The 23795-nt window shown below is 58.8% G+C and overlaps 1 protein-coding gene across 2 annotated transcripts; it reads left to right on the top strand.

Moving 5' to 3' along the window:
- The first annotated feature begins 6413 nt into the window (after positions 1-6413).
- Positions 6414-21842, top strand: BGN (biglycan). 2 transcript variants are annotated; one of them, XM_016133013.2, is made up of 9 exons: positions 6414-6528; positions 7076-7178; positions 16736-16987; positions 17286-17398; positions 17938-18151; positions 18634-18744; positions 18916-19009; positions 19095-19233; positions 20624-21842. In XM_016133013.2, exons 3-9 carry the CDS (start codon positions 16738-16740, stop codon positions 20819-20821), a joined length of 1119 nt encoding a protein of 372 aa, XP_015988499.1. In that variant the 5' UTR covers positions 6414-6528; positions 7076-7178; positions 16736-16737; the 3' UTR covers positions 20822-21842. The 2 variants fall into 2 exon arrangements, with proteins under 2 accessions (XP_015988499.1, XP_036082811.1); XM_036226918.1 differs by lacking the exons at positions 6414-6528; positions 7076-7178 and adding an exon at positions 14644-14776.
- The last annotated feature ends 1953 nt before the right edge of the window (positions 21843-23795 follow it).

Below are 23795 nucleotides of genomic sequence, written 5' to 3' on the forward strand. Positions count from 1 at the left end.
GAGGAAGCCTGCTGTTTTCCCAGCTCTCACGACCCCTCTTCCCCTCCCCTCCCACTCCAGTCAGCCCCCAGCTGCCTCCCTCTCAACTGTCAGAGAGGTCAGGCCCTGGGAGGCACAGGAATTTCAGGCTGGGTGAATCCCTTCCTTCTCCCTGCTCTTACCACCACTGAGCACATGAGGCCAGAGGGCCTGGAGGAAACGAGCAGGGTAACATGGCTACCAGGAGGGGGTATAGGACGGAAGAGGGCAACGAATGGAAGAGCAGGCAGCCCATAAGTGATGGCCAGGTTAACTCCACTTCTCAGATAGGAAGCAGCTAGGCCTTTGGGGCTGCTGTCAGGTGGGCTGAACCCAGGCCCAGAGGCCGATCCTTTGGGGACCACCCTGAGGGGACCTTGGCTCAAGGCATTGCAGACGTGGCAGAGCCCCCAGTGGGCGCCTACCATCAGGCTCCCAAGCAGCGAACTGGTCGAGATAAAGATTAGCGTGCAGGAAGTTTACTGGAAGGTCTCGTGGCCACCACCTGGGGGAGGTAAGACAATGAGCAGGAGCGGGCCCAGGGAGAAGCTGGCCTCCAGCAATGACGCAGGCCCAGCCAAGCCCCACCAGCGCTCTGGAGCCGAAGTGGTCCTGAGTTGGAGCAAGGAGACCAGGCTCTTAGAGCCCCCTGCCACGGTTAGGTGCGGCTGCCCAGCAAAGGGGGCATGACTGGAGCAAAGGCTCTCTCTTCAATCCAGAAAATTCCTCAAGAGCACCATGAGCTCAGGGCTGGGGGTGCCAGCAGTTGGAAGCTGGGATCTTCAGTCCTAGCAGGGAGGTGGCCGGGGCAGCACAGCGTGTCCCCAGTGAGAAGGCCTGGTCAGCAGCCCAGCCAGGGACATCCCAGACAGAGCCCTAGCCTGGAGAGCAAGTCTAGTTCAGTGAATAGATCTGGTGGCAGGACCTAATCTGCCTGTCACTTTGTCCCTGCCTCCTCTTCACCCCAATTCCTCCTCTCACACCTGTATGGTGCTGGGTACTGTGCTCCCCTTCGGGGCAAGCGCTAGCTCTGTTGGAGGGCATCTAGGGGAACCCTGTAGTGATGATTGTGACGATGGTGACAACAGAGTACAGGTGACAGGTCAGATGGCAAAAAGGAAGACACTCTTCAGTCCCCGGACTGAGACAGGAGTAGGAGGTGTTAGGGGTGGGACTGAGGGTAAGGACAGTGAGACAGTGGGGACCGAGAGGGGGGACAAATATGCTAACAAGTGTGAAGTGCAGAGAATGGGGACAAGGAGCAGTACTGCATCCCCTAGGGCTGGACTGATGTCTCCTCTCAGGGACCTTGGCGGAATCTTGCACTTCTGACTACTCACTCCCAGCCACGGACCCAGAGCTCTGCTCATCAGCCTCCAAATTCTCTAACCTGCCTACTCCTCTGTCCCCAGGATCCCCACTCGAGACCCAGCCACCTACTCCTTCGTTGGCGTCCCTGCAATCCGATTCGATGCCTACCTCCTGCCTCGTACCCCATGTCATAGCAAGCTTTGGTCCAGCCTCTGAATCCAGGAGATACAGGCCTAGGAAAGGAGCATCGGGAGCAGAAGGCAATGGATGTGTCTAGCGTGTTATGCCCTATGCCGCGCCTCCCCCACCATGGCAGCCACCCAGGGCCAGGGCAAGAGACACTGGCAGCCCAGCGCCGTCGCCTGCACCTGCCGTCACCCACTACCCTCACCACAGCCTCCTGGCTCTGCAGCCAACTGGTAAATTTGAGCACTGCTCCTGGGGGCTGATGTCCCCCAGGGCGCTTCATGGCCTCTCTGTGCCTCGCAGGTTTTGCAGGCAGCCCACAGATGCCTCCCCGTGGCACAGCCCCCTGTCCACCTTCCCTAGTCTGGCCACAACCCAGACCGTGCCTCTCTAAAGATAGCTAGTCACAGGCCGGCCTCCACGGAGCCCCCTTTGGGCCCTGAAATTACAGCCCTGACAGCCCAGGGCAGAGAGCCACTGTGTGATTATGTCCTCAGGGGAAGGTCAAAAAAAGCTCTGGCATAGAGAGTGCCAGCTTTCATGGGCCACACCTCAGCCATCAGCACTGGGAAGCTTCCAGATAGTGGAGGTTCAGCCCACGCTGCAGCAGCTTGGCTCCTCTTGGGCCTGTTAGCACAAGCCTTCTGGGGTATGGTCCCAGGACCCCTGCACCCAGAGGGACCCCCCAAGCACAAGTTATGCATGCTGCCTGGGGGTTTCCGGATGTCCCAACTCTGGCATCAAGGGACAAGCAAGGTAGGCAGGGCTGCCTCCAATGACGGCTGTCCTGGCTCTCATCCTCCCCTGCCCAGCACCTGAGGGTACCGAGATCGCGGGTAGATCAAACCTATAAGCCCTGAGTGAGACCCACTCAAGGCTGTGGACTTGGGGGCGCCACATTGGGTTCAGGGGCTGTAGTGCCTGGGAGCTTCAAGGACCCTTTCAGAGATCTCAGCTGAGTTGCAGACAAGGTCGCTTGCTCAAGAAGTGACCTCGATGTGTGTGTGTGATGTGTCCCTGCTTGGGGATTCATCCTGGAGGCTGGGGTGTAAGGGGGCTCCCTTGAGCAAGATTCCTCATGCCGGGCTGGCTTTGCCAGAGCCCTGTGTGAGTACTCCAGGGAGTGGTGGAAAGGTAGCCCCTGGGCGCCGCTGGAGAGCCGCCTCCTCCTAGAAGCCCCCTCTGCACCCCCATCCCATGCCAGCGCCTGGGCCCGCGCTATTTCCTTTCAAGTGCTCATCACATTTGGTCACCATCATATTTCTGCGCATGCTTCCTTGCTTCTGGTCCAGCAGCATGTGCACTCCCGGGGGTGGAGAACAGTGGAAATCAAGACTAACTGAAGGACAGGATGGGACAGAGAGGTACAGGGAAGACTCGAGAGAGCAGTGGGGAGCCAGATAGAACAGATAGAGGGGGCGATGTGCGAAGGCAGGAGAGAGCAGGGAGCCAGCAAGGCAGGGAGGCCAGAAGGTCCCGGAAAGAGGCTGGCAAAGGGCTCCCAAACCTCCAGACTGGCTGCTCTTTCCAGGCCCCAGAGGCTCCTGGGGCCAGCAGCTGGCTAGGCTGGAGCTCGGGGGGAGCCCTCACTGCTGCTACCTCTGTAGGGGCCCCCTTCGAACCCCTGGGATCCCTGCCCACTGGGCCACCTCCCAGGCTCCCAGGCTCTGCCCCCCAGGGACTCGCACCAAAGGCGGGCTTTTGTGCCTAATGAGGACCACTGGCTTGCCCTCTGGGTGCCCTGCTTCTCTCCTGGGCTTCCCCCTCTAGCTTTGAAGCCAGGGCATGAACAGCTGTCAGCCAGCTGTGGAAGGACCGGCTGTAGCTGACTCCAGGCCCTTCTCCACACACAGGCCTACAGGGTGGCAACTGGCTTAGATTGTCCTGCCTGAGGCACCCCCCACAGCTGCTCGCTAAGCTTATCCCCCATTACTCTCAGCTCCCTGCCCTTGCCCCCAACTACCTTCAAGCACCTGCCCTGCACTCTGGGGCCCTGGGCTGGGCACTGGGAGGCGGGCTGGGGCAGCAGTGACCCGACAAGAACTAGGTGAAGGCTGGCTGCTCTGAGCCAGCAACCAGACAGCAGTGTGGCCTGGGGGCTTTTCTGGGAAGCCTGAGCCAGCCACCAGGCTCCTTCTCAGGTCAAGTTCTTGGCACCTGAGGGTCCCGTGGGAAGTTCCTGGCTGAGAGGCAGGCTGGTGCCAACAGGATCACCCAGATCTCTGCAGGCCTTTAGGGTAAGTGTCCAGTCTGGAGCTTTGGGGTCCTATTCAGCGGTGTCCCTGTTCACAGCATACTGGGAGAAGGTCCTCATACCCTTAGGCTCATGCTGATGGGGGCTGGGTTCTTCCTCCCACAACCCCTGCGCCCCCATGACTCGGGCCAGGCAGTTCTGCCACCCGTTCTCTGGAGCTCAGACAGCTGCGCACAGGCCTCTTCTTTCTCCAGAGCCTGGGGCCACAGGAAATGCCTTCCCTTCCTTCCTGTCTTGCCCCCCATGCCGGCCCTCCCCTGCCTCCCGCTGCCTCCTCCCAGCCCTGGGAGGCCAGAGAGCAGGAGGCCGCTGCTCCTGATAGCCAGCAAGGATGTGCTGTTCCCAGCGCGCTTCAGCTGGGGCTAGGTTGTTCCTGGGCTCCAGAGAGAGCCTAGGGAAGGGGAGGGGCAGAGGAGGGGAGGCCCAGGACTGAGGTGCTGCCTGGCTGGTCTGGGAGTGGCCCCCAAATTAGAGGGTCAGGCCGAGTGACTCAGTGGGCCTTGGGCCGGGCGTGCAGTTATGCCTTATTGCAGACTGCAAACCACAGACACAAGAGCCTTCCAGGCACAAGAACCGTATTTACAGAAATATTGCGCCAGATGCATCCCCCAACTACAGGAAAAGCTCCGAGGATCATACGTGCCCTGTGCAGGACATTGTCTTATCACCAGCCCCAAATTCCCTCCAGGGACACATCAGGCTGACAGTGGGTGGTGAGCACTGTGCAGAGGAGACCGCCAACGTCTCTCGTTTCTACTCTGCTCCAAGTCACCTCCAGGAAGAATTCCTGAGCTTCTGGCGCTGTGTGAGGCCCTGGGGAGGCAAGAAACAAGAGGGTCCCAGTCCCCTTCCCGTGGAGCCCAGAGCCCATCCCCAGAGCCCCCAGAGTGCGCTTTCCCCAGTAAAGCCCCGATCTCTCTTTCTGTCCCCACTGGGACTCCCGAAGGCCAAGGCCCTGAGCGACGGCTCTTGGAATCCCAGCCACCAAAGCAGTGCAGAGCTGGCTGGGGACATGAGAACAAGTGGGCTCCTTGGGCAATGGGTATGCCTTATGTGATTTTTTTTTTCATTTCTTAAACGGCTTTATTGAGATGTAATTCACATACTATGAAATTCACCTTTTTAAAACATACAATTCGGTGGTTTCTATTTAGTATATTCACAGAATGTGCAACATCATCACAGTCAATTTTAGAACATTGCGTCACCTGAAAAAGAAAACTCATGCTTTCAGCTGTCACCCCCTCCGTCCCCCATTCCCCCGGCCTTAAGAAACAACTCATCCACTTTCTGTCCCTATAGATGTGCCTATTCTGGACGTTTTATGGGGAATCATACAATTGTTGGTTTTTTGCAACAGACTTCTTTGAGGGATACACTGTTTTCCACATGTTTTGGACCCTCTTTCTCCCTCTACCGCCATGACTTGGGGTGCTGAAGCTTGGGGAGGCTACAATGGGCCTCAAGATGTTAGTCTTTTTAGTGCCAGGGGTATTGGAATATGTCTCCAAGAAAGAAGGAAAAAACATAAGCAAACAAGCAGACAAACTGACTCTGGAAGGGCCTGTTTTCTAGCCAGGCTGTTGGTCCCAACCATTTGCAAGTGTCTTCCCCATGAAAACAAGAGGAAGTCAGACTCCCAACCTGGACCCTGATTTTCCCATGTCTCCCTTCTCCGTGGCCCAGCCCAGAAGCTTCTTATAGGCAGGCACCACAGCTTGGTCAGGCCACCATGTAGTCCTGGCCGAGAGCCCTGAAATGATGCTGGTGCACAGCAAGACAGCTTGGGCCCGGCCACTCCACCAGGCAGAACCTTCTAGACCTCGCTGCTTGATAGCCCTGGGCTAAGAACCAAATGACTGACTGAATGACTGCTGGCCAGGTGGGCGGGACCCTCAGACCTCAACCATGTTCTCCACCCATTGGACCCGCCTCTCCCTGCCCTCCCCTGGGTTTCAGCCCCGCGGGCTGAATGAATTTTCCTTTTTGTATGCAGTTTTCTCTTTTAGCCTCAGCAGAGCTCTGTCCTGTCTTGCATTCCCTGCCTTGGCGTCGTCCCCTCTCAGCCTGTGCAGATCTCAGCGTTGCTCCTTACGTGTTTCTCACTGCCTCTAACCCCTCACCTTTGTCTCCCTGAAGCTGCTCCTGTGGGGGTCTCCCTTAATGTAGTGTCAGTCCATGACCAAGGCTGGCTACAGCCTGGTCCCACTGCACACTGGGTACATGGGACCCCACTGGACAGGGAGGCCCTGGGCTCTAGATGCAGATAGAGCTGGGCTTATCTGGGCCCTCAGAAAGTGGCCAAGCTTCCAGTGATCATGTGGGTGTCATGGCTGATGACGGCCTCTTCCTGGGATGCTTGGCGGGCTGGCTCAGTTATTAAGTGGCCAGCACAGGGCTCGGCATTGAGGAAGTGCCCACCCACAGAGCGATTATCACATCCTAAGGGACCTGCACTGATTGAGCAAGGATGACTGGCTAGGTTCCTTCTCTCTGAATCAGCTTTCCCACTCAGTTTCTCTGAGCTTCAAGGCAGGCAAGCTAGGGAGGTCCCCCAGAATCTGTGCTGCCCTCCTGCCAGCCCCCCGCTGAGTCCCATTCGGAGATCACACAGGCAGGACTGGTTCCTCTTTTATAAGGGAAAAAAAAAGACTTGGAGGAAGAAGAAGGCGTCCAGATGCCCAGGAGTACAGATCAAGCCCTTCCAGAAATCTACAACGGTTTCCTCCCTGATCCCAGAGAACCATCTCCTTGTTCAGGTCTAGGCTTCCACACGTTCCGGGCTGGCTTAGGACAGAATTCCAGGGGCCACTTACTGGACTAGCAACCAGAGGCCGCCTTCCCCTCGTCTCAGTTCTGTTTCTGCCCTCTAGCCTTCCTCTGCCTGGCCTAATGCTACACAGCCAGTTCCCACCCCTCTCCGGGCCTCAGTGTCCCCATCGGGGCAGTGGAAAGTTTGACTCTCTGAGGCTGTGCTTGCCCAGAGATGCCAAGGGTCCTTGTGTGAGAGCACGCGCATCCCTTTGCTATGTGCCCGGGGCGGGGGGAGGGGTGCTGGGGGCGTGAGGGGGAGCGGGTACAGCTAGCCCAGCCGTCTACAAGAAAATTGCTCCCTTTGAAGCTGCCAGGGGGGCCGGGGAGCCTGCCCCCTCCTTCTCTTCCTCCCTCCCTCTCTCCCTCCCTCTCCGGCCCACCAGCCCCCTCCCTCCTTTCCTCCCTCCCCGCCCCCTCCCCGTTGGCCCGCCCGCCCAGCCTTTAGCCTCCCTCCCACCTCCTCCGGTCTCCCTCTCTCCACGAACTGCCCAGGAGTGAGCAGCTGCCCTGGAGGGCCTGACGGACAGACACACGGTCTGCTGGACACCCAAGCCCGCCAACTAGACAGTCTACACCCAGCGCTTCGTCTCCCCAGGTAAGCCGCCCACGCCAGACACTCACTGTCCCTGCCGTGCCCACGCCGGCCTTGGACTGCCCTCGCTGTCACATCCCTGGCTCTGTTGCCCCCTCACTGTTCTCAAAATGTCCTCGACCCTGACCCTACTTGCCCCTATGCTGCCCCTCCATGTCCCTGTCCTTGTCCCCCCCTGTCCCCTTACCGCCCTCTCCTGTCCCCAGTCTGCTTGCGGATTCCCACGGCACTGCCGCAGGCTCCTGGTCTGTGCCCCTTCATCGCCACCCTGTGGCCCCCTTGGTCCTTGTCCCGTTTCTGCGCCTATTCCCCTCCTTCTTCCAGACGCCTTCTCCACCCCCTTCCCTCTCCCTTCTGACCTCGCTCAGCTCAGCTCCATGTCTGCCCTGTCTGTCTCCCCCTTGGGGTTCCTCCCCTTGGCTGCTGCCCAGAGCATCACAAAGGGTGGCTGGTACCCCAGCTCTGTCAGTTGCCCTCACCCTTCACTCCAAGGCTCCGGGAGTACCCTGCACTCCCGCTGGCCTCTCTCGCATTCTTCTTGGGCATGTCCTCACTCGCTCGGGGGTTTCTCTCCTGGCTCAGGTCAGGAGAACCTTTAGGCGCTCGCTGGAGCTCAGGCCAGGGAGCTGTCCCCACTGCCTGGGACCAGACGTTGGCAGGGGCTCAGAGACTTGGTTCTCCAGGCACGCCCCAGGCACCCTGCCCAGATATTCCTCGCGTACCCACAGGCTAATGCCCTGCCTCTGTCTCCTTGTGGGCGAAGTGTGGGTCCACCAGGGCCCTTGGTGGGGCTGCCTGGGTGGCTCGATCCCATCTCCCCGGAACCCCAATTGATTGGGACTCAGAATTGGGGGTCAGACAGAGAGAAACTCAGGTAACTGTGCTGTGTTACCCTGAGCAAGCATGTCTTGGGGCCCCATAGGGCTTCTGAGGACCCTAGGGTAAATGTAGGGCCACAAGCCCACTTCCAAACTGGGACACCATCATCCCAGGAGGGGTACCTTTAGGGAAGGGTGAGCTTCGGGAGCTCCCTTACAAGGTGCCCTGTCCCCTAAAGGCAGCCCAACCATGGGTGCATGGGGCATCTTTGGTTTGGAGAGAGCCCCAGTTCTGAAGCAAAGTATAGCTACAAGGTTGCCCCCAGGGCCCTTTGGGAAGGGAGGAGTGGTTCCTGCCAGTCCCACCGGACTCCATCCATTGTACAGAGGGGGCAACTGAGGCCCAGAGAGGTCTAGGAACCTACTCAGTCTCACAGCCAGTCAGGGGCAGAGCTGGGGTCAGGATCCAGGGCTTCTGACTGACAAACTCTGACTATTGACCCCATTCCACCCAGGGAAACTTCAAAGTCACTTTGATGATAGCCTGTGGTCAAGTGTACTGCATGACAATCAGAGTGGGAGTTGGCAGGGCCATTGGCCCCTGTTCTACAAGCTTCAGAGATGGCTGGCATGTAAAGGGACCTGTCAAGGGACCCAGGAGAGAAGCAAGGGAGAACGGAGCTCTCTGGGTGTGCCCCTGAGCACTCTGGAAGGTTGAGGAATGGGCACACTCCTCTTGCTACATTATGGGTGGGTTTGAGGCCTGGGCACTAGTTAGTGAGGGCCGCTGAGCCGAGCAGGAGGCCCAGGGTCCTCCAGGGCAGGGCGGCAGGTAGTGTTACATGGGGCAGACCTCACTCAAGCCGGGAAGATTGTTCTTGAACGGTCATCAGAAGAACTGCTCAGCTTGCAGATGTGGCTAGTCCCACCTGTCCTCAGGAGGCTTCTGCCTATGTGTGAGCAAAGAAGGGTCCCAGGGATTTATATCCAGGTGTAGGGGTTCATGTGGAGCGAGAACGCACGCACGCAACTGCCTATGTGCAGGTGAGCGCCTCCTGGTGACGTGCAGCTGCCTGCGCCATCCATACTCCAGGAGAGCTGGTGCTGGGGCAGACGCACCTTCACATGCAGCTTGCCTGTGTCTGGTTACCATGGGTAGAGGGGCCTGTGGGGGCAGGACTGTGTGGAAGCGTTGAAAGGAAGGCTGCCGAGCGGCTGTTCTTTCTCACCTGCAAACTTCAAGGACCCAGGTTCTAATCAATGGGCATTAATCTTCCCAATGCTTTTGTGCTGCGCCGACCCTGGAGCAGGGTCCGGGATCCTCATTGTGTAGAAGGGGAATTTGAGGCTCAGCCCCTTCACCAATGGGTTTGATGGCAGTTCCGTGTCTGTCCATTTTAGAGGCCCAGAAATTTGGGGCGGCGACCCTCTGATTATTGTGCGGGGCAACTTCAGAGCATTGGCTCGAATTTCTCCCCCGACTCCCCCCGCCGCCATCCCACTGGCAGCCCTGGCCCGTCGAAGGAGCAGGAACAGGGAAGGAAAGGAGGAAAGAGGGTGTTTATAAGACAAGAGTTTCCTTTCTTCAGCAACATCCTACCGACACTCCAGACAACGGAGAATCCCTTCCAGCACCACCATCGAGTCTCCAGAAGAGGGAGTTGTAATGAGCCCGCAGGCGAGGATCTGCATGCAGAGCCTTCCAAGGGGGCTTCCTTTCTTCTCACCACGACCTTAGTCTCTGAAGCCCCGCTCACTGCGCCCCTGTGCCTGCAGGGGCACATCCAGGACCCCTCACCATTTTTGCTCATCTGCCAGGATCCCTGGTTGTTAGAGGTCTTCCCAGGCCCACTGAAACTCCTTCTTGCTCACCCCTCCCCTGCCCTGATCGGGTGCCCCAGAGTAAAAGAGCTTGAACCCTGCCCGGAGCTGCCCCAACTTTGTCAGCCCTGCTGGTGGGAGGGGCACACCAGCCCAAAGGCTTGCCTCGAATCGAGGCACTGGGAGGAGCAGTGGCTCTCCGGGGTACTCTCCTGTGAGCTGTGGGCTGGGGTTAGCACGGGCTCCCTCTGAAGGCAGGCAGACCCAGACCCTGACGGTTCTGCTCCCTCCCCTCCCTCGCGTCCCCTTTTGCTCACACACTAGGTCATCCATAGAACCCTTTCTGTAGATCCCGCCGTAAAGGAAGCCAGTGGGGGAGGAGCAGAGGGGACTGCGTTGGGAGGGTGGTAAAAGTGTTTGTTCGGTCCTGCCCCAGGCCTGAGGCCCGCTGAGGGTAACTGGCCAGTCCCATGACTAGGCCTTTCTCCAGCCTTCCAGACTAGCTTCCCGCATCTACCTGGGGCTATGTTTCGTCTCTCCACTTTGCAAAGGGGAGGTCCCAAGGTAAAGGCCCTTCCCCCACCTGGAGCCTACAGCTCCAGTGTCCCCAGGGCCTTCTTTGACCCTACTGGGACTCCAGGCTCCTGGGAGCTACCCCAGCCTCAACCTGTTTAACCTGTCCCTCCACTCTCTTTGCTTTGGGTCGGGGTAGCTCCTGGGGCTGCCTTAGAGGGTGTCTTCTTGCCCAGAGCCCACAAGCTTCAGCTGCTACTCAGCTCCCATCGCAGCCTGCAGAGCAGCACCAACGTCATTGGCATTCCTGAGCCCAGTGAAGGGCTGACACCGATGACTAGAGGCTGCCCCCTCCCTGTGGTGACTCATCTGTCAGCTTTAGGAGACAGTGGGCTGGGAAAGGTCCCAACTTCTGTATGACTCTGAACTCGCACAGTTCTCCCCTCTAGGGGGCCAGATGGCCAATGGTGGACACAACAGAGGCCTGAGTGACAACAAGATTGGGGACATGGGGAATAGAAGTTGGACTTGAAGGAGAGGGGCAAAGAGCGGCTGTCTCTGGCAGCCCTGTTGCAGGAGACAAGGAAAGTTCAAAAGGCAGAGGCAAGTGTGACTTTGATCTTCTCCACAGTCCCAGCTGGGCCTTCATTATGGTCCCCTGGATCGTAGAGGCCACCCAGCTGCAAAGAGGCCTGCGGCACAGGAGTCCTGGGAGGGGCTGAAAGTGAACAGGTCCCAGAGCCTTGGCCTGGATGCAGAGGGCTGAGTCCCACCTCAGCCAGAGCCCCTGACAGAGAGCTCGGACCTCGTGCAGGGAAGGAGCTGCAGGAAACCCTGGACCCAGGAAGAGAAGGGGCTACCGTCCTCCTTCCGGGGTGCCTGGCAGCTCTTCTTCTGTGAGTGCTGGGCCAAGTTCCCTTGCCTTGGTCTGGCTCAGTGAGAGAACTGGGCAGGCAGGGCCTCAGGCTCTGCGAGCCAGGCTGAGAACACCACTATGGGCGGCAGGGGGTGAGATGGAGTGGGGCGGGGGAGGGGGGATCTGATGCCTGCTGGGACCGAAAATGTTCAAGGGAACTTCCCTGGTCTGCCAGGATGATGGCTTTTCCGGTGACTTCCTTGCAGACTGAGGCAGAGCTGGCTTGGTAGGTGTGCTGAGACTGAAACGTTGCCACCAGACCCATCATCAAAGGGGGCGGGCCCCTCAGGCAGTGGGGAGCTATTGGTGATGGCAACCAGAAAGAGAGGTGCCATGTTTCTAAAGGATTCATGAGACAGGCAAAGAGGCGTGGGACCCGCAGAGCGGGCCCCAGCTTTCCAGAAGCCTCACTTCTCCCACAGCTTGAGGGAGCTGCCAAGGGGTCTTCTCCAGGGCCCCAGGGGCTGTTCTGCCCCTGTGCAGCCCAAGGAGCCTGGCATCTTGTGGCTTTGGGGCCTGTAGCAAAGTCTGTGATTGATGGCAGAGAGTGGAGCCAGACACATGGGCAAGTAGACAGACAGACGGTGGAGTCCCAGCTCTATCATTTCCTCACTGTGTGGCCTTGGGCAAGAGTTTTGGGCAAACTCTTCGGCAAACGGGCCTCAGCTTACCTGTTTGTCAAGTGGTAAAAAACAGTGCTTTCTTCTTATGGTCATTGTGAAATCATTCGAGTCCCCTACCCTGCCCTAGGAGGTGATAGCATCCTCCCTCTTCCTCAAAGATTCTAGAACATGGCGAGGAGGAGCTCAGGATTTCTTCAGTGAGTAGGAGTCAGAAGGACACACAACTCAGGTGTGGAAGGACCAGGAAACTCAGGGCCCCCAGCTGACCTGGACCATCTGCTGCCTGATTCCCATGCTCCTGCTTTCCAGAGGTTTCCTGGCAGAGTGGGGGCAGGCATGATGGATTTTCTTGATGTTGTGGGGAGGAAGATCTGGCTTGGCCAGCACCGGCTACCTCGCCACCTCCCCAGTGCCAGCTCTTCGAGTCAATAGGCTGGTTCCCTGCAGTCTCTGATGCCCATGTCCAGGTAGAGTCCATCCCTGAAGACCCAGCTCCGTGCAATCATCCCATGAGCGCCAGGGTTGCAAGAGGGAAGATCTGCCCTGGCAAGCTACACTTTGGCATCTTCTCCCCTTGTAGCCTGGAGGGCATGCTGAGGCAATGGTGATGGGTTAAGGGCGGCGAGGGTACGATGCAGACAGGGTGGGGCTCAGGGTCTGACCCCACCCCACTCCTGCCACCAGGCCCTCATGCAGTCATTCCCACATGCATGCACACACGCGGGCTTCAGCACACCCGTGGACGGCACACACCCCCCTCTCTGGTTGACACCCGAGTGCGGATTAGAGCTGATGGAGGCCAGGTGGGCTGAGTAGGGAGCAGTTGGTGTCAGCCTGGGCAGCACCCCTGCCTATGGCCTGCTGGTTGAAGCCGATCCCAGAGGATTTGGTGAAAGGGGTGGGGCGGGGGGAAGGAAGGGCACCCTAAATATCCTGTTTCCTTCTCACCCCTCTTCACCCACACAGTCCCAAGGGCCTAGCACGCATGTCAGAGTTCAGGTCGGGTGGCTCAGTGAGGCCAGACACCCCAGACTGAGGCCGCGGGACAGTGCCTGGCGTCTGCAACTTGGCAGCTGTGGGCCACACATCTGCCGGCAAGCTCCCAGGGCATGCCAGACCTCAAGTTCTGCTCCCGCCGCCTTTGGCCTGGCCTGAATGCCTGGCACGGCCCCTCCATGTTCTCAGAGGCTGCCAAGGCGTCTTGTTTGGCTGTGACCTGGAGCAGTCCTGCTCAGAGGACTGCGCTGACTTTCAAAGGGCCAGACAAGGAGGGCCCTATTGGGCTGGAGGCGCAGGCTCCAGGAAGCCCAGCCTCTTCCCTCGTTCACACCTGTGGGCGCCAGGCCTGAGGCCTCACGGCCATTACCATTTCTTTCCTTTACTCTAAGAAGGTGGGGTCCAGGGAGCTCAGAGCAGTTTGATGGGGCTCGAGGCCCTCCATGCAGTTCTTGTGGACATGCCCAAGGAAGCCAATGAAAGGAAGCTGAGGCCCGGAGGCCCAGGTAGTGTAGGCAGGTGGGGTCGGAGGGACTTGCCGTGAGTCTCACAGTATCTGTCCATAGGGGCCCCCCACTTCCTGGGCTCCATCCTTCCTGCCTCCTCCATGTGTGTGTGCATGAAAACGGGGTGCGGTAGGAGGTAAGGAGGAAGAAGGAAGGGCCGTGCTCAAAGTGGGCAGCTGGGCCTGTCTACAGCCCTACAGCCCCCCACCCTGACCACCACCAGCCTTGGATTTCTCCTCCAGGCTCCTTGCACTGTCCATACAGAGCTAGCCACACAGAGACCCCTGTTACCCCCATGCTGAGCTAAGGGGTGCTGCAGAGGCTTGAAAACTCAGAGCCTGGAGTTGTCCAAGCTGGACTTCAAGTTTCAGGCTGAGTAACTTGGGAAAGTCTTTTCCTGTTTCTACACCTCCATTTTCTCTTCCATAAAATTGGGATAATAACTGCTGGATTCAGGGGAGCCTTCCTTATGGGCATCTCCTTGAGGCTCCTCCCTGGCTCCTTCTGTCTCTGTGGGGGTCTCTTGCCACCTCCTGCAGGCTTGGTGTCCGGCTGGCCCCCTCCCCTCTGCATAGTTCTGGCTGAGTCTCGTGCCAGTTCCTCGAGGGGAAATGAAGGCTGTGCTGGGAAGCCCGCCCGGCCCCCACCCGGCCAGCCTGCCCACTGCCTGGCCCAGCCGGGAACCGGGGAGAACCAGCCAAACCTTGTCCTCTGCCTCTGTCACGGGGCCCTGGTATAGGTCTCCAAGCCCTCGGCTTCCCTTCCCCTCAGAGTGAGCTTGTGCTGGAGCCAGCCTGGCCCCCAGATGCAGCGACATCAGGCACAGCTGCTTTGAGCTGGCTCAACTCCTCTAGAGGCCCCATCCCCCCAGGGCAGGTCCCATGAGACCCATTGATTGGCCTTCCCAGCACTTTTCCATCCTCTCCCCTGGTGGAGGGGCTAGATGCCAGAGCAGAGTTTTCTGTGAAGACTCCCAGCCCTCTCCAGCCCCAACAGGCTGGAGGGGGCCTACCTATACCTGCTTCTTTCCACAGTCCCCCCTGCGCCTGACCAGACCATACCACCCCACCCCCACCTGTCCAGGTGGACTGTGGATCCCAGAGCCTTCCAAGGCTCCCGCTGGGCATTCCAGCCCTGACTCATCCCCCCTGTGAGGTGGCGGCTTTGGCAGGGGTGCCAGACAAGGGGGGAGCAGGCTCCTCCTTCTCTCCCGTTTCCTCTTGCTCCCTTGCCTTCGTCCTCCCCTTCTTTTTCTCTTCCACTGCTCCTCTTCTTCCCAGCCCTGGGCATCCAGTGGCACCTGGGCAAGGGACCCTCGAGGTGGCAACAGACACGGGAGGCCTAGGCCTGCCCTGCTCTTCCCTGGGAGTTGCCAACTTGGGGAAAGAAGGAAGGACACGTTCTCCAGGTAGGCGAGCCCGGGGCCTTCTGCCTACTCTGTGCGAAGGCCTTCTGGGGGTCCCCTGGGTCCTGCTTGGCCAGCCTGGGGCTGGCAAAACCTGGGGTGTGATCAAAGGAGTCAGGGAGGCTGGGTGCTTCCCCAGCATGGAGAACCCTCACTTTGCTGTGTCTCCTAGGGTAGGCGGGTAGCTTCTCGGAGCCTGTCACTGGGGGCCACGCACTCAGGAGGGCTGTCAGGGCCTGCCAGTGGCACTCTGGGGCTGGCTTTGCAGCTTAGTCAGCTGAACCATGTCCTGGGCCTTGGGGTCTCCATGCACTGGCTACCAGAAAGACTATTCCATTCCATCCCTGCCCCTCTGTTCTCAGGGGTGGTGGGAAGCAGGGCAGGACATGTGACCTGCTAGGAGGGGCAGGAGGAGTGCAGGAGGAGTGGGCAGCAAGACAATGTGGTGGGAATCCCAAGGAGCAGATCAGTATGCCCAGGCCTGGAGGTGGCCCTAGGCCCCCATAGCCAACCCGGCCCCACGTCAACTGGGCCTGCGCAGGACAGCAACAAATAGGGCCAAGCTGTTCTTAAGGTGCTGGCCTAGAGTGGGCAGAGCCCTCTACCCCCAGGACCTCCGTTCCACCTCTGTAGATAGCGATCAGGCTCAGGGGGCTCCCAGCCCCACTGATGCTCCAAACAACCCCTTTGCTGGCCTAGATGGGCCCCAAGTGAGGCCCTTCTGGAGTGGAGCCAATTCAAGTGTGCTGGAGACCCTGGAACCCAGGGCAGCCCAGCGACCCCCAGCTCCCCACCCCACCCCACCCCGCTCCCAAGCCTGGGAGGTGAGCTGGGCAGCCACTGTTATTTCTGTCGAACAGATAGGGAAAATGAGGCTGGGATTTCCCCAGAAATCCTCATAGGTGGGGGTGATGGGAGAGGCAGAAGCTCCAGCTCTTTCCTGTATGGAGCCTTCCAGCAGAGGGTCTTGTGGCTGGGGGGGTGGCCTCTGCTGGAGGAGGAAGGAGGCAGGCAGATGTGGGTGCTGGAGGCAAGCTCAGACAGGGAAGGTCACCCCCAACCTCACCCTACTGCCAGGCCTGGGGGGCCTCCAGACAAGCCTGCCCCTGCCTGCCACCCTAGAGGCAGTTTACTTTACTGGGAGGCCAGGCCGTGGGCAGAAGGAAGGTTAGGAGCAGACGTGGGAGCCCCGGGGCTCGGTGGCTGAGCCAGAGGAAGGCTTGCGGGCCAGCGGAGGAAACCAAGGTCCCTGGAAGCCATGGGGAAGAGGGTGGGGGGCTGCTCCCCCTCCACCTTGGCAATTTCACTCATGGCCTGAAAGGATGCCCCTCTTTTTCCACCCTGACTCTGGGGCTACCCCAGATCTTGGCCCAACCTGTCCAGCCTTGTGCCTTGGCCTCTTAACTTTCTTAAGAAAATGTGACTGTGCTGCAAGGTAGAGGACTCAGGCAAGAAAGGAAGCGACTCATGATGCCCTAACTCAACTCTGACTGTGTCCACATTGACTCGAACATGTGGGATTGGCCCTAACCACAGTGGTATCTTCAAAGCGTGAGGGAGCAAATGATTGAGTTTCTCGCTCTGCCTTCTCCAGTTACCTCACTGACCCCACAGGCAGCTGCTGGGTGACTCGGTGGTGTGTACGTTTGGGGGAGGGGTGCTGTAGACTCACTAACTAGGAAGACACTGCATCACCCCCTGAAGCCAAGTCCTTCCTGGGCACAGAGGGAAGTAGAACGAGGCGCCCCCATCCTGCCAGGTGCCTCCCGGCTACCCACGCCCCTTCCCTCTGCCGCTCAGGCTCAGGGTCTGACTGTCCCCAGTGATGGATGGGGGATACAGTACCAACACACGTAGAACCCAAGCCTGTAGTGTTGAGACAGTTTCCAGGAAAAGGCCCAGAGAATGGGTACAGGTACCGCCAAGCCCTCCCGCTGACCCCTCCTTGTCTTGGCTTCCTAGGCATGTCCACCATGTGGCCCCTCTGGCTCCTCACGTCCCTGCTGGCCCTGAGCCAGGCCTTGCCCTTTGAACAGAAGGGCTTCTGGGACTTCACCCTGGACGATGGGCTGCCCATGCTGAACGACGAAGAAGCTTCGGGTGTCGACACAACCTCGGGCGTCCCGGACCTGGACTCCCTCACGCCCACCTTCAGCGCCATGTGTCCTTTCGGCTGCCACTGTCACCTGCGGGTTGTTCAGTGCTCTGACTTGGGTCAGTTGTGGGGTCGGGTCAGGAGGGATGTGTGAAGCCCTGTGGTGTGGGTGTGGAAGGGTGGGAGCAGAGACGAGGTGAACCCAAGCAGGCTTCGGGATCCTGATTTCAGTGTGGAGGGGTGTCCAGTTGTCTGGTTGTGAGCCAGTAGGGAGTGAGAAGGACCAGGTCTGGAGCTTCCACCAATCCGCGGTGGAGTCCCTGGGCGCACATCTGTGTGCATGTGAGTCCCGGTGCTCGGAGCCGCTCTGGGGCTGTAGCCAGGGCTCACACCGGTGATGGCGGTACTGGCCCCCAGGTCTGAAGGCTGTGCCCAAGGAGATCTCACCTGACACTACACTGCTGGACCTGCAGAACAACGACATCTCTGAGCTCCGGAAGGACGACTTCAAAGGTCTCCAGCACCTCTATGTAAGCCCGCCAGCCCCTGTCAAGGGGCTGTGAGGAGGCGGGTGGTCTGCAGCTGATGGGTTGGGTCCAGATGAGCATGAGCACATATGCGTGGGGTGCAAGAGGGAACCGAAACCATGGAGTCCTGAGAGATGCCTGGAGGCGAGCATGGTGGGAGTGCCTAGGGTCAGTGTCACGCACGTGAGCGTCAGCAACAATAAATACAGGACAGGATCACTCAGCTCAATTCTCTTTTCAGCAGGAAACCTTTTCTTTTATTGGTTCCTCCCAGGAACACAGCAGAACAGAGTTCTATGGGGAAACTGAGGCTCGGAGAAGCGCTGGGCTGTGCTAGGCAGTAGTGGCATTGCTGGGCCTGAGTGCAGGTCCCCCGCTTTCCACTCTTCCCGCTAGCACAGACAGGTCTCCTTGAGGCCCAGCTGGGACTCAGACATCTATGAAGTTCCAATAATCATCAGCTCAGGTGGCAGAGGAGGGAGAGGAGAGTGTGGGTGGGCTGGGGAGTTGGTGCCTTCAACTCCGATGGCTGCCCACCTCAGGCCCTCGTCCTGGTGAACAACAAGATCTCCAAGATCCATGAGAAGGCCTTCAGCCCCCTGCGGAAGCTGCAGAAGCTCTACATCTCCAAGAACCACCTGGTGGAGATCCCTCCAAACTTGCCCAGCTCCCTGGTGGAGCTCCGCATCCATGACAACCGCATCCGCAAGGTGCCCAAGGGAGTGTTCAGTGGGCTGCGCAATATGAACTGCATTGGTGAGTGTGCCCTGGCCCCAGAGAGTTCTCACTCTGGCAGTCAGCAAGAGGGGTCATGGAGAGGGCCCTCTTCCAGCCAGAATGGGTCTCATGGAATGTTCTGGAGTCTTGCCTAGGGGTATGCCCCAGAGCCACCAAAGCAAGCTGAAGACAAACCGAGGGACCATAGAGAGAAGGAAGGGAGAGGGCCTATGCCATCGGCCAGCCACCCTCCCTTTTTTCTCCACCGCGCCCCTCCCCCCCCCCCCCCGCCGCCTTTGAGGCCAATGCCAGGCCCAGTGCCCTTAGGGTCTAGTGCTCTTGAACAGCTAGGAATTTAGAATTTTCCCAATAAATCAGTAAAACTGCTTTTAGGGGCAGATTTGGAAGTAGATGATTAGCAAGGCCACTCAGACCAGCCCAAGCCAGGAAGCCAACAGGCCCCGGGGTGTGCGGGCAGTTGCTCAGCTCTGGTTCCGCGGCTGAGGGGGCCTCTCTCCTAGAGATGGGCGGGAATCCCCTGGAGAACAGTGGTTTTGAACCTGGAGCCTTCGATGGCCTGAAGCTTAACTACCTGCGCATCTCTGAGGCCAAGCTCACCGGCATTCCCAAAGGTAAGAGGCAGCCCTTCCGTCCCACACTGGGCAGGGCTGGGGGCCTGGAGACTTCTGGAGCCACCTGGCCTCCTCAGAGAGGGATTCAGCAGCCCTCCCCCGCCTCCCTACACACAACACCAGCCTCCAAAACCCCTGCATTCATCTTAGAGCACCCTTTTTTCCTGGCAGACCTTCCTGAGACCCTGAATGAACTCCACCTGGACCACAACAAAATCCAGGCTATCGAGCTGGAGGACCTGCTCCGCTACTCCAAGCTGTACAGGTGCACTGGGAAACCCAGGGTGTGCCCTGCCCCACAGTCCTCCTCTCCTTTGGCCTTACAATACATCTCATCCACCCCTTCACAGATTGGGCCTAGGCCACAACCAGATTCGAATGATAGAAAATGGGAGTCTGAGTTTTCTGCCCACGCTGAGGGAGCTGCACTTGGACAATAACAAGCTGTCCAGGGTGCCCACTGGCCTTCCAGATCTCAAGCTCCTCCAGGTGAGAGGTGGGGGCGGGAGGGCAACCCCCAGTGCCAAGTTCTCTAAGACTGTGGAGCAGCCCATGTCCCCAGGGCAGTTTCTCAGCCCCCTGCTCCTCCTGGCGCAGGCCTAGCATGTGCAGGGCCCAGGTACAGAGTGGAATGGCACCTTCCTACGCAAGTGGCGAGCCGTGTAGTCTGGCCACTTCCTCCTGCTCTCTCTGTCTCTGCCTCCTCATCTGAAAATGAGCAGTCACGAGGACCCCTCCCTTGCTGCCACCAGTTTTTCCTAAGGAAGAGGAGGAGGAGAGCTAGACAGCAAGGAGGGCAGGGCACGGGTGGAGAGAGGTTGAGACGGATGAGCAGGAGGTGGCCTGGTAGATATTGAGCTGAAGGTCTCCTGAGTGGGTGGGACGGCAGAAAGGTGTGCCAAGAGGGCCTGGGAGGTCACGGAACAGTGAGGACATGGGAGTGTACAGATATGTGCAAAGACAGGGACAGCCCAGGACAGGAAGTCAGCCGATAGGGTTGGTACAGGGCTTTGCCTAGAGTTCTCTCAGGGGCACCGTCCCTGGGTTGGTTTCCAGTCACACAGGTGAAATCGGCCTTGCCCAGCCCTGCTCCGGCCCTTAGTCTCTTCCTCAGCCCCATTCACTCGTGCCGGGAGACCTGCCATTCCCATGCGCTGTACAACGGACTCAAGCTGACCCTTGGGTGGGGGACAGGCTGGTTGCAGCAGTAGCATCAGCAGAAGCAGCAACGCTGCAGTGCTAGGCTGAGTGTGTCCTCTAGTGGCCGGTTCTTCTCCGCCTCTAGGGGGCGTTGCTACAGACTGAGCACCTCCCACCATCACTGGGCTCCTTACCCACCACCCACCCTCCTGTCCCATCTGCCCCTCCCCTAGACAGGGGCTTCAGGGAGTCTGGGGAGGCCTGTAGAGGGCAAGTGCCCCTGAGGACTGGGAGGAAAAGAAGGTCACCCTGCAGGCTTTTTCTCGTGCTCTTGGGTCCCTAGAGTGAGAGGCTGCTTCCCTAGGGGCAGGCCCAGAGCCTGGGGAACTCAGAGGGAAGCCCAAGGGCTCCCTCTGAGCCCAAAGTGCTATCTTTCCTGCATGAACAGCCCAACCTCATCCTTTGCTCCCATGTACTCCTCACCTCCCACCTACCACCCATCACACACCCCACCTGAGCCCCTCTTCCTGGCCCCTGGTCACAAACCCACCTGATCAGCATACATAAGCTTCTGTTCGCTCCTCCCCACGGTGGGAGAACCGTATCTGGGCCCTCAACGGTCAGTGTGGATGCCATGCAATGGAATGACGCCCATGTGGTGGCCTGGCCGGACTCGGGGAAGGTGGTTAGAACGCCTGGGCCACCAGCACTGAGCCTCCGCCATGCTTCTCTACCCCAGGTTGTGTACCTGCACACCAACAACATCACCAAGGTGGGCGTCAACGACTTCTGCCCTGTGGGCTTCGGGGTCAAGCGGGCCTACTACAACGGCATCAGCCTCTTCAACAACCCTGTGCCCTACTGGGAGGTACAGCCAGCCACCTTCCGCTGCGTCACCGACCGCCTGGCCATCCAATTTGGCAACTACAAAAAGTAGAGGCAGCAGCAGCCTTGCGGTGGCCTGGGTGGGGTCTCTGGGGAGCACAGCGGATGTCCTGAAGGGAAAGGCAGAGCAAGGGAGCAAAGCCAGTGCCCAGCTACACCCAACCCAGCCCCGCCCCTGATCCCCAACCCTCACTTGCTACCGCCTGACACTTTCTCTCTGGCTCCCAAGTGTGCAGGTGGGGCACGAGGCCCAGACCCCATCACGTGTCCCCTTGGCTTCAGAGCTGACCCTGTTCCCTATCATAGCTGCTGAGAGGCATCCCCACCAAATTTTGTTCCATTTCACCCGAAACCAAATTGTCCAAGGCTCCATTCTAGAGAAACAACTCCTTGGGTCTGGGGGGCAGGAGGGGACAAGCAGGGAGGTAGACAGTGAGCCCATCGCACCTGACTGGTGCACATTCCTCCTCCTCACGAACTTCCAGCTTCCAGTCCTCCTTGGCCTGCTCTGTTACCCTTGGCGTCCCATGGCCCCCCACCTTTGTACAAGTTCATGGCCCATTTACCTGAGCCTCCTTGCTCTACTGGCCTCCGGACCAGTTCTCTCTCTCTCTCTCTCTCTCTCTCTCTCTCTCTCTCTCTCTCTCTCTCTCTCTCTCTCTCTCTCTCTCATACTCCCTCTCTTCTCTTACATCCTGGGGCTGGCTCTGTTCTCCGTCATACTAGGCTCCCTGCCCAGGCAAGCTGGGGAGTAAGGGGCATCTGCCCAGGCCTTGTCCCCAAGTCTGGATGGTCCTGGAGGAGGCAGTGGAGGTGCTGCACCCCACACGTGCTCCAGTCAAGAGAGCAAGCACTGGACTCAGTCAGACCCTGGGAGTCTGGCCCCTGGGAGGGGCCCAGCATCCCACTGGAGTCCTAAGCATGCTTTTCATCGTCCCCCATGATGGCTAGGTCTCCCTTCCCCTCGCTTCCGGCCTTTGGTGTGGGGTTTTGAGCAATCACATCCAGCTTGAGGAGGGGCTGCTTCTGAGGTCAGTTGTTGTCTTTCAATTAAAGAAACACTGTGCAATATGGCTCTGTGTGTCACCGCACTCGGGGTAGCACTGGAGACAGAACAGAAAGGGGAGTCATGAGGGGCCACCTTCAGTCAGTTCCCAGGTCCTACCTCTCTGTGTCCCCTCCAAGCCTGGGGCCTCTTTTTTTCTGCTTTTCTTCCGTCCGGCGAAGTTCTGTGGCAACCCCAGGTCCTGGGCTGGAAAAGGGGACCCAGGTAACCAGGCGGAAGTCCTCGGCCTGGCCCCTTTCCCTGCCTTTAAGTACTCCTGTCACCCTAACTGTCCTCAGACTGGGCTCCTGAAGCAGGCCCACCAAGGTAGCATCTGTGCACCCAGAGTGGAGCATTTGCCATGCACCTGCAGGCTGCAGAGCACCAGGCGGACCCCTTCCCAGGGGAGACAGGAAATCCTAGGGTCTCCTGACTGCCCCCTTGTGCCAGGTTCCTGTGTTAGCACCAGGGGGTGCACTCCGGGGAAGGGTGCTGCGTGTGTCTACCTGTGCCCGCCTGACCTGGGTTCTTGGCACAGTCCCTACCCCATAGGGCACACTGTAGCCAGCAGAGCCAAGCCCAGGTTGCACAGTGGTGGCACCAGCTTCTAAGAGAACACCTGGAGCACAGCCTGGAAAGCCTGGGGGCACAGGTCTGTTCCAGAAAGGCCGGTGTCAGAGACAGTCCCCAGAGCAGTGCCCCCTAAGGTGGTATGCCCAGAGGCCTGACGTGGAGGTTGGCTAGAGGTTGGCTAGAGCCTGACTGCTCTTCCTTTGTCCCCCATGCAGGGCTTCTGCTTTGGGTGGTGGGAGCCGGGGCTTTCCTAGGCAGCCACAAGCCACCCACCAAAAAAAAAGCAAGCAGGGCCCACCGGGAGTGGCAGCCGAGGAGAGAAGGAACCCAGAGGCACGGCGCACTGGCTCCGCACACAGTTGCGTACCCTTCTGCCTGGACTGGCACCGGGGTGCCTGGCATTCTTGGGTTTCTCCTTTTGGGGATGGGAGGCAACACTCACCACAGTGGCCCAGCGATAGAATGTCACCCGTCAGCATCATAGCTCTATTCTGGGCCATGTGTTCTACAGCCCAGCAATCTCTGCTGAGCTGGGCAGGCTCAGGGCAAGGGCACTGGCCAGAGGCCAGGAGTCAGGCCTTTGGTCAAGTCCCCCTCTATGAGCAGGCCTGGGGCGCCTGACCATGTCGTATGGGTCCAACACGGCCACCCACCAGCGTGGGTTTCTGTCTCCTTACATCCCTCCTAGGCTTCCTGCCATTCTGTTCTTCCTTGCCTCAACTCACTAGGGGAGCAGATGTTACGACGAGCTAGCAGGACAAGCATAATAATGCTCATAAGCAAAGAGCTGGGCCCCAGGGAATGTCCTGTAGGCCTGGTGGGTCACCCCTCACAGTAGGGGCCAGTGCCCTACAGGTGGGCCCAACACTCTGCCCAGACTAGAGGCTGTGAGGCATCCAGGGGCTCCTTGGGCCCTGAGGCAAGAGTCCGGGGAGGTGAACAGGGCACACTCAAAAGGGCATGTGGGTCATGATGGGAAGGGAGGCCTCCACGCTCAGAGCAGTGGGTCAAAGACAAATTACTTAGCCTCATTCTGCTATCAAGTATGTTGCAAACTATTAGATCAGAGGTCCCCAATCCCTGAGCCATGGACCAGTACCGATCCGTGGCCTGTTAGGTACCGGGCCACACAGCAGGAGATAGCGGTGGGCCGGCCGCTCCCCAACACTAATATCAACTCCTCAGCTCCAGCTGAGATCATCACGCATTAGATTCTCATAGGAGCACCAGTCACTGCTGCAAAAGGTTGGAAACTGTTGGAGTAAATGATTAATAATAATAGAAAGAAGGAGAATATGAATAAAAAGTTGAGACTGATTAGGCTTTAAAAAATTCCCACAGCAACACCAAGATTACTCCCATCAGCCAACAGTTCCCATGTACAGTTTCATGTACACTTTGTGCCACG

Source organism: Rousettus aegyptiacus, unplaced genomic scaffold (genome assembly GCF_014176215.1).
Source record: "Rousettus aegyptiacus isolate mRouAeg1 unplaced genomic scaffold, mRouAeg1.p scaffold_m13_p_9, whole genome shotgun sequence".
NCBI classification, from domain to species: Eukaryota; Metazoa; Chordata; class Mammalia; order Chiroptera; family Pteropodidae; genus Rousettus; species Rousettus aegyptiacus.

What these genes read in the sequence shown, in the direction of transcription:
- BGN (XM_016133013.2), top strand. Translation starts at nt 16,738, where the DNA reads ATGTCCACCATGTGGCCCCTCTGGCTCCTCACGTCCCTGCTGGCCCTG. An exon ending in TGTTCAGTGCTCTGACTTGG is followed by an intron (nt 16,988 to 17,285) that starts GTCAGTTGTGGG and finishes ACTGGCCCCCAG; the next exon opens with GTCTGAAGGCTGTGCCCAAG. An exon ending in GCGCAATATGAACTGCATTG is followed by an intron (nt 18,152 to 18,633) that starts GTGAGTGTGCCC and finishes CCTCTCTCCTAG; the next exon opens with AGATGGGCGGGAATCCCCTG.